The sequence below is a fragment of the Nicotiana tabacum genome, chromosome 23 (assembly GCF_000715075.1).
Source record: "Nicotiana tabacum cultivar K326 chromosome 23, ASM71507v2, whole genome shotgun sequence".
Classification (NCBI taxonomy): Eukaryota; Viridiplantae; Streptophyta; class Magnoliopsida; order Solanales; family Solanaceae; genus Nicotiana; species Nicotiana tabacum.
This window is the reverse complement of record NC_134102.1, coordinates 136,120,244-136,129,732: the sequence shown is the minus strand read 5'-3', so window position 1 is coordinate 136,129,732 and position 9,489 is coordinate 136,120,244. Positions and strand designations below refer to the sequence as shown.

At 34.7% G+C, this 9,489-nt stretch overlaps 2 protein-coding genes across 2 annotated transcripts; one reads left to right on the top strand and one right to left on the bottom strand.

Moving 5' to 3' along the window:
• The first annotated feature begins 327 nt into the window (after positions 1-327).
• Positions 328-4,380, top strand: LOC107826288 (mitogen-activated protein kinase homolog MMK2-like). The gene is made up of 6 exons (XM_016653252.2): positions 328-723; positions 1,324-1,453; positions 1,550-1,687; positions 2,904-3,236; positions 3,645-3,828; positions 3,934-4,380. The coding sequence occupies exons 1-6, from the start codon at positions 548-550 to the stop codon at positions 4,113-4,115; spliced, it is 1,143 nt and encodes a 380-aa protein (XP_016508738.1). The 5' UTR covers positions 328-547; the 3' UTR covers positions 4,116-4,380.
• A 27-nt stretch (positions 4,381-4,407) lies between these two features.
• On the bottom strand, positions 4,408-9,032 carry LOC107826279 (putative polygalacturonase). Its single transcript, XM_016653244.2, has 6 exons — positions 8,889-9,032; positions 8,466-8,801; positions 6,005-6,125; positions 5,623-5,797; positions 5,455-5,525; positions 4,408-5,268 (listed from the first exon to the last, which is right to left on the bottom strand). The coding sequence occupies exons 1-6, from the start codon at positions 8,922-8,924 to the stop codon at positions 4,559-4,561; spliced, it is 1,449 nt and encodes a 482-aa protein (XP_016508730.1). The 5' UTR covers positions 8,925-9,032; the 3' UTR covers positions 4,408-4,558.
• Between the last annotated feature and the right edge of the window lie 457 nt (positions 9,033-9,489).

The following is a 9,489-nucleotide window of genomic DNA, read 5'->3' as shown; positions in this document are numbered from 1 at the left end:
TGACATCTTGACTACTGGATTATCTTCCGAATATAAGGATTTGGACTGGAATAAATCACTTTCAAATTAGAAAATAAAAATATTCCTCACAATAAGAGGAAAACATTAAGAAAGTCATTTAAAATAGAAAATAATTACCAAATAATTTTTGAAGAAAAAGATTTCCTAATATATATACCACTCATCCTATTAATTTTTTCTTTTTATTTTGTCACAAAAAGAATAAGATATTTTTATGTTTAAGATCATAAATTTTACTAATATTTTAAATTCTATGTCGAATTAAAAATCGCGACATAAATGGCATGGGGAGAGTATTATATTCGCATTTCCCCATAGTGAAGACTGAAGTCTACTCAGCTCACGGATATTCAAAGCCGTGTTTACTGTTTCGAATATTCCAATGGCTTAAATCCAAAAAATTAATTTCACCACCATATATACATCACCGACGAGCCTCCATCAAACGCCGTTATACCGGCGACTTCCTCCACCGCCGTCTGCTTGCACCACCAGTACCATTATCATCCGTCGCGACGCCGTCGTCATGGCTAATCAAACTGGCGGAGCTTCAAGCGCTGGCAGTAGTCGTGAAATCAGAGGAGTGCTCATACACGGCGGTAAATACGTCCGTTACAATGTGTACGGTAACTTATTTGAAGTCTCCAGCAAATACGTTCCTCCTATTCGTCCCATCGGCCGCGGAGCTTACGGCCTCGTATGGTAATCTCGTTTAAAAGTTTAAATTTTTTGATACAATACATTCTTATTTACTTAATTACGTTTTTCATATGCTCTTTATGTGAAGGACAGCTTACTTTTGTCATAGTGTGTGGAAATGTTTTGAATGTCAAATTTGTGAACTGTTTGTCAAAAAGTTTAAACCGTTATAGAGACCATATCCCTCAGTCCCATTTATGACAGTGTTTGACTTGGCATGGCGTTTAAGAAAGAAAGAAAAACTTTTGGAACTTGTAGGGTAAAAAGTCATCACATTTGTGTGACTATGAATCATCTCATTAAGGTAAATTGGGAAGTTCAAAGTTTTGTTTCTAAACATAGAAATGTGTTATTCCTTTGAGACAAACTAAAAAAAAAAGAAGTGTGTCACATAAAATGAGTTTTTACATGCTCTTTATGTGTACGACAGATTATTTTTGTCGTAAGAACTGTTTGTCTAAAAGTTTAAGCTGTAAAAGAAGATATTTTTATTTACTTAATTATGTTTTCACTCGAATCTCCTTGTACTGATTTCTTGCTTATTTTTGCCATGTTTGGGGGATATGATGGAAAAACTGCTTCTTATTCTTTGCTATTTGTTAGTGCTGCTATAAATTCAGAGACATGTGAGGAAGTTGCGATTAAGAAAATAGGAAATGCATTTGATAATAGAATTGATGCGAAGAGGACATTGAGAGAAATTAAGCTACTTCGGCACATGGATCACGAAAATGTAAGAGGATTCCTCCTATCCGGTGATTAGTACGTGAATGAATTTGATTTGTTGCTTCATTTTTGAGTGCTTTAATTTTTTGTTAAAATTTTTCAGATTATTGCAATCAAAGACATTATAAGGCCGCCAAAGAAAGAGGCTTTCAATGATGTGTACATAATTTATGAACTAATGGATACTGATCTTCATCAGATTATTCGGTCTGAACAACCTTTGACAAATGATCACTGTCAGGTTTTTCTCTTCCTTGAAAATGCTGTTATTAGATATCAATGATTTGGCTAAAAATGCTTAATATTATATTCTACTTTGATTCTTCAAATAGTCGACGCCGAAGTCCTAAGCTAATCTGAAATTGAGGCAGTTCTAAATTGAGGTATAGTTGACATGTCTGAAGCTAATTGTCAGATTTAGAAACAAACTATGCATATAGTACTTCTGCAAGTCTGGCTGCTGTTTTAACATGATTTCCTAGTTAATCAACTTGAGAAAATCTTATGTCCGTGTGTGTCCTGTTTGAGGGAATAGTGTGTGTAATATTCTGTTTAAGGAAGGAAATAGTAGATTAAAATAAGTCTTATTTTGCTGAAAACATTGTTGTCTAAGTAGAGCGTGAGCTCTACCTTAAGTATTGGCTTTGTTAATGCAGAATCGATGGCCATTCTTTAATGTGATATGATGTGTAAGTTGAATAATTCCTTTCTCTTTTTACTTGGTTCTCTGTCTGGTATAAGCTACTCTTTCCATCTTTTCTTCCATTTGTACTTATACCGTGACTTCAACACAGTTGTTATTCTGTGCTGTAAAATAAAATATGAATTGGATTACTATTATTCATCAGATACTTGGAGGTGACAGTTACTGATAATCATTTCTAGGAAGCATTAGGGTACCCCAACCTCACTCAAGAAAACACATAAGAGTGAGATGTAGGGCTCAGTTTGTTTTGTGCAGAAGATGGAATTTAAACAAAGCACGTGCATTTGAATACTCAGAGGTTTGAATAGTCATCTCTTTACAAGAGAGTAAAACGCCCAAAGATAACGTGTAGAGGAGATCGTTCACCAATACTAGGAGCCATCCCGGCGAAGAGAGTCATTATTTGTGTTACATCTTTGAATTCGAGAGAGGGCTTTCCTCTTATCTCTCAAATTATAATTAGATGTCTATAACTCCATTAATAGATACAGAGGCACGACAATGACTGTTCCTTCTCCCAACAATTTTATGAATCTTGTCGTTGTAGTCCTGGCCTTACTCTGGCATGCTAAGCTAGATTTTTAGGTTATACAGTATTTTCTCTTAATAACATGGAGGAATGCCTGGAAGTTGCTCTAGCTTTCACTGTGAGCATTTGATATACCTCTTTCTTTCCTAAAGTAATGCTGGCATATTGCTGGTACCTTACCTGGGTTTTAATAGTTGGATAACGTTTGACTTAATTTTGCAGTACTTCATGTATCAGCTATTACGTGGACTGAAATATGTACACTCAGCAAATGTCTTACATCGTGATCTTAAGCCAAGCAATTTGCTCCTAAATGCAAATTGCGACCTCAAGATTGGTGACTTTGGTTTGGCGAGGACAACTTCTGAGACAGATTTCATGACTGAATATGTTGTCACTCGCTGGTATCGGGCACCTGAACTGCTCCTTAACTGTTCGGAATACACGGCCGCAATTGATGTTTGGTCGGTTGGTTGTATTCTCGGTGAAATAATGACAAGAGAACCTTTGTTTCCCGGAAAAGATTATGTACATCAGCTGAGACTCATTACTGAGGTAAAAAGTCATGTCTGGCTCTTTCATGGTTTGCAATACATTTTCAAAGTCCTTTAGCAAACCTGATTAAGAAAAAAAAGTTTATTTGAAGGTGTAAAGAAGTTGATCCGCAGTTTACCTGAAATAACCTCCTCTTTTCTTTTTCATTTCCCTCCTTTTTAAGTTGAAACTAGTCTTTAAGCATTCCCTTTCTCTGAAGTTGGGAGTTGAGAGTGATTTCCACTGCCATAGCCAGCACTATGCTGTAATTTCATGCAGATAATTCTTTCAAATGTTCATTGAATAAGTAAATCATTTCATATTTTCACAACGGGTTCAAGAAAAATATATGGGACTTTTTATCTGGTTCTGAAGCAGTTTGATCAGCTTACTGTTCCCAGCTTCTATCATGTTTCTTCTCTCTTGAAGCTACTAGGTTCTCCTGATGATGCCAGCCTTAGATTTCTGAGAAGTGATAATGCCCGAAGATATGTCCGAGAGCTTCCTCAATATCCTAAGCAACAATTTTCTGCAAGATTTCCCAACATGTCACCTTTGGCTATTGATTTACTTGAAAAGATGCTTGTCTTTGACCCAACCCGACGGATTACAGGTAAAGCACCGAATATTCTGACCTCAACCTTTGCATGATTTAATTTCCGTTTTTAGTCCATCCTGTTTACCTCGTGTATGTTCGATTTTCTTTCTCTACGTGCAGTTGATGAGGCTCTTTGTCACCCATTTTTGTCATCTCTTCATGACATCAACGATGAGCCGATTTGTCCCAGGCCTTTCAGTTTTGATTTTGAGCAGCCCTCAATTTCTGAAGAAAATATCAAGGAACTGATTTGGAAGGAGTCCGTGAAGTTCTACCCAGACTTTGTTGAACTAAAAATATGACGGGTTGTCCTGGATTGTGTATCATATGTAGGAAGTATTTTTCTTGCAATTCAATACATTTTGTAAGTTATGTTTAGCGGGAGGAGAGAGCTGACTTAAAACTGATATCATGATTTCTGTACTTCAATGTGAGATATTTATCAGGAGTGCTGGTGTTTGCGAAGGCCAAGAATCTAAACATTGTATCTTGGTTCTGTTCAATGACTACAGTTCTTGTAAAACACTAAAAGAGCTTAATAATGATTCAACACGTATTCACCAACAATCTTCTTGCTATGATTTGTCCTTGAAATTTTGGCTGCAATAACTGATAGTAGCATTTAAAAATATGTAAAAGTTACAGATATTCGCATGGCTAGTGTATATCATCCACAGTTAAGAGGTGTAAGCAACAGAATGATTTGACTGATTATAATATGATCATCCTTCTATGCCTTGATGTGTTAATATATTTTCTTCCTGCAGTAACACGTCTGAACTTTCATTTCATCAATTGGTAAGTTCTCTGTTGGGAAATTACAGGGCGCAACGTTCTCTGTTCCCTGATCTGGCAACAACTCACAAGGCTGAGGAACCACACCACTTGAAATCCCCGAAATATCTGTACAATTCCAAGCCAGTTTCTTTGCTTTAGGCGCCAACTCAATCGTGACATTTGATATGCAAATTCCAGTGAATGGATCACCAGAAATTCCTGAAAGCTTAGCAGCAATGGTCACATTCTCAGCAACCATATCGCGGTAATTGATGTTGTCGATCACAGGCAATGCATTCGGATCATAATTGTTATCAGGGTGAGAACCATAATCTCCTGTCATCCAGAATACATATTTCATGGTTTTCATTGTCACACCTTTAACATATATATCCTTTACGTATCCACCTCGTCCTACTGCAGTCTTGATTCGAACCCCTGATTCTGTATCGATTGCTACTATGTCCTCTGCTCTTACATCCTGAATTCCTCCAGACATTTCACTGCCTAATGCAATTGTAGCACTGGTTGGAGAAATGCAGGTGATTCGCCTTATAGCGAGCTGCTTTGTTGGCATCCCAAATGCAACTCCATACTCGTCCCAGCCACTCTTAACAGCAATACAATCATCTCCAGAGACAATGTAACAGTCTTCTATTCGAGTATTTATGCAAGAATCTGCAAGTGAGACTTATTTTTAGTCAAAAACTTAAGAGTAACCAAAATGCCGGAGTGGCTAGCTACAGGTAACCATCATAAAAAGTATGATTAGTAACCTGGAAAATGAGGCAGGTTGCCTGTTACATGAAACCTTAATATCACTCAAACAATTTAATATATTAGTAAACAATAATGCAAGATTACCAGGGTTAATCCCATCAGTATTTGGAGATCTGACTGGTGCAAGGATAGTGATGCCTTGGATAATAATATTGCTGCATTTCACAAAGAAATCGAGTTTTTTGCGTTAATTATTATTGATCTAGAAGATAACAATATTGAACTACTGGAGATCAAGATTAATTTGATTACCTGCAATATACAGGATGGACATTCCATGAAGGAGAATTAACCAATGTAAGACTCGAGATTTGAATGTTATCAGAGTACATAATTTCTATCAGATATGGCCTTGTATATTGTAGTTCTTTTTTGTGGAATTTGTCCCACCATAGCTGCCCTTGACCATCAATTGTTCCATTTTCCCCTGAGTGAATTTCAAAGTAAAATTACACGATTTAGCAAACAAAATGACAACAAAAGAAATATTCCGCTCTTAAAATGGCAATGGACAATACCCTCACCACCAAAAAAGTAGCCGGATTAAGAGTTCCAGCTACGAATTTTCGATGTGAATTCATATATTATAGATTTTCGATATGAGAAATGTAACAGTGATATAAAATGAGAGTACCTGTGATGACAACATCGGTGAGGTTGGCTCCAAAAATAAGACTAATGAATCTACCTCCGTCATTATCCCTTCCTCGACCGTAGGATGGCAGCGGTGCAATCACCGGATAATCATTTTCATCCTAAGCGGAAGGAAGAACAGGAAATCAGTGAGATAGCAGAATTGGAAGAGAAAAAAGCACAAAATTTCCATTGAAAACCTTTTGTTCTGAGACACGAAATGTTTTTTGAGTGTCACTGTGGTAACTGAAATTTTAAACCAGATAAAATTAGAATAGTGAGCTTTTTTTCCAAATTTGAAGCTGGTTCATGTTTATTCTTTTGCGTGTTGTTCAGGTTAGCTTGTGTGTATCTCGATTATTTCACTGGGTATTCATTACCTCCGGTCAATACAGTTATCGAGCAATTTTACTCACTAAAACTTGGGCAAGAGCAACAAAGCATGAGGTTCTCTTGGACAAGGGTGAAGTTATGTGTGGTTGTATGGTCAACTGAACATACTTTGTCGAAAAATTATACTGCATATAGAATAAAATCTTACTTATTATTGATTTTAAAAAATCCTTATTGAATTTTCTAGTTTTGTCACTGCTTTTGGACCTTCCCCAGATGCTACCAGCATGCTCCGAAAGACCACATATGGTAGCTTTGAATGTGATCCCCAAGTTATAGAAAATGGACAAAATTTAGTTCACGTGATGAATAATTCTGAAAATACAAACAATATCCTCGGCTTAGTTGTTGCCCACATCCTAGATTATCAGTACGAGGCATTTAATATTACGTTTGTTTTCCTCTAGCTACTTGCTAGGGATATCACAAAGGAGGCATAATCGGATAAGATTATAAGAATTAACCTCGCTCTTCAAAATTAGTATTTAATGTGACTTAGTTTGACTAGATATCGAGTTTAATAAAGAAAATTAAGACTTCTAAAATTTATAATCTTAAACATACCATAATATTTATGTAGCTATAAAAGCTTCTAATAAAGAGTCAAATTTAAAGTTTAAAGTTAAATTATTTTTCAATTATAAAAACAGTCATTCTTGTTTATCAAACCATTTTTAATACGTATGCACTCTCCACCATTTTAGTTTACGTATTATTGCGCCAGAAACTATTTACATTTGGTAGCCGAAAAAGTGTATAATTTTTGTATATAACATACAACACACACACACACACACACACACACACACACACACACACACACATATATATATATATATATATATATATATATATATATATATATATATATATATATATATATATATATATATTTTTCTATTACTATTTTAAAAACAGCTATGCAATATTATTTTTCCTAAAATAAATAAAATTAAAATTCTGGAGAACGTACAATTCTTGAATTAATGTTATCATGGATTTGGACTCATTAGCCGAACGATATTCTCACCGCATGGTGCGCCTTTTGTACTATTCTCAGCCGATTGCATTCACGGACTGGAAAATAAGATATAGTACAAATATTAACTCATAAGAGGCTTATTTTAACACCTAGTTGTATTTAATACTGAACTATCCTATGTCCCCGATTAGGATTTTTATAACATGGGTGCATCACAAAAAAAAAAAGGAAAAAAAGAAAGTATTAAGTGAAATTTGATCCCTAGGTAAGTAACTCAACATTCAATCAAGTGCATCATTTAGCTTTTTTGGAGCATAGGTGCCAACAGATAATACTCAACCAATTCTAAAATATGTGTATAAAATACGTAGTTGGACAGAAAGATCATGAGTTCACGTGCCCAATATATTTGATTATAAATCCGCCCCTGCCCCAAAGGATTATCACTAAAATAATAGAAGGTCACATGAAGCTGGTGCGGCGCCTCTAAAAATACATTCTCACCACTAAACTAGTGTTACATTTTAGCCAATGTCACAATCAAAGCGGTGTTATGGGATGATTAGATTCCTTTATTATTCTAAAAGGTCTCCTATTTGAGGTCTGAAAATAAAAAAAATTCATATATAGTGTTTTCCCATTTAATCAAACCTACACGGTGCACATATGATTTAGTCTTGACTAATACGTTTCGCATACAAAATGGTTCCTCTTATCTAACACGCAAATCAATTTTTCAAATCAATATTGTAATATTGTTCTTTTTAGGACGAACATGAATAGTCTTTCGGCTATGAGTTTAATTGAACACATAATTTTTAATATGGAGTACAAAATTTATATGTAAGAACCTATTAAAATCTCAACGAATATTAGATTTACAATGAATTCACACTAAAAATTTTAAAGGTTGAGCTCGTTAAATTTTTAAATCCTGAATCCTCTGAGAGTACGGATACTATTATAAACAAAAAAAATACTAAAATGCCTGTAGAATTATATATTGGTGAAGCACATTAATTCATGCATTCAAGAGTTGATAACCGATTCCATAAAAAAGAGGAATTGGCTAAGAACAAAACGTTACCTCAGAGGCGAGAAGAACGGCATCTTTGTCGAAATACAGAGTAAAATGGCTAGTCAAATTAAAACTCCCCGTCAACCATTTTCCGGCGGGTACATACAGCAGCGAACCACCGTCTGATTGAAACTGACTCAAGTGATCAACGGCAGTTTTAAAAGCATTAGTGTTCAACGTCGTTCCGTCACCAACTCCACCAAAATCCGTCAACCAAGCGGTGTGTGCTCTGCAACTTATGGCGGAGTACTCTATTGTTTCCCATTTGTGTACTTTATGACGGCCGTGAACGTTGCCTAACGCCGTTAGAATCACTACGGCTAGTAGTAAAATCCTGTGAATTGCCTATAAGAAGAAATTTAACAAAATGAGAAAAAAAGGAAAGGGGAAATAAAAGGGAAAGAAAGGAAAATGGGAAGAGAGAGACTTTACAGGAATGTTTCTGAGAGTGATAATTGGAAACTCCATTGTTATGTCAGTTATGCTTCACTGATTTGTCAGCATATATATAAAACTTTTAACACCAAGTCACACTTTATTCAAAAGATAATTACAAGTAATTGTCGTAAAAAAATATGTTTCGTAATTTATAAAATAAGATAAATTATTTGCTATTTGTTATAACAAGTTAAAATATATAAATTATGTAAAACTAAAATACTTTCTCAGTTCAAAAAAATGTTAGCGATAAATTTGAAAACAATTTAATTTGAAATTCTCATTTTATCTTTAATTACACTCTTTTATAGTGACACAAATGTTACTGCTTATTTATAATTCACATTTCTATAACAAAGCTCGTTTGTTCTGATACTTTTTTGCTAGTATTGTTATAGATGATATATACTATAACTGTATAACATAACATAAAAATCGATTTCGAAAAAATTTTAATTTTTATGGTGAATTGTTGTTATATAAGAGATGAAGAGAGGTCTGACTATAAAATCACAAATTTTAAAATAATTATAATCACATAAATAATACGACATATTTAAGTCCACAAATTTCAAAATTCATATTATCATCCTTA

Bases quoted from the DNA above. Each gene is read 5' to 3' on its own strand.
- LOC107826288 (XM_016653252.2), top strand. From the start codon at position 548: ATGGCTAATCAAACTGGCGGAGCTTCAAGCGCTGGCAGTAGTCGTGAA. The intron at 1,454-1,549 runs GTAAGAGGATTC...AAAATTTTTCAG, and splicing joins GGCACATGGATCACGAAAAT to ATTATTGCAATCAAAGACAT. The intron at 3,829-3,933 runs GTAAAGCACCGA...CTCTACGTGCAG, and splicing joins CCCAACCCGACGGATTACAG to TTGATGAGGCTCTTTGTCAC.
- LOC107826279 (XM_016653244.2), bottom strand. From the start codon at position 8,924: ATGGAGTTTCCAATTATCACTCTCAGAAACATTCCT. The intron at 5,798-6,004 runs GTACTCTCATTT...AAATTCACTCAG, and splicing joins CACCGATGTTGTCATCACAG to GGGAAAATGGAACAATTGAT. The intron at 5,269-5,454 runs GTAATCTTGCAT...TCTCACTTGCAG, and splicing joins TACTGATGGGATTAACCCTG to ATTCTTGCATAAATACTCGA.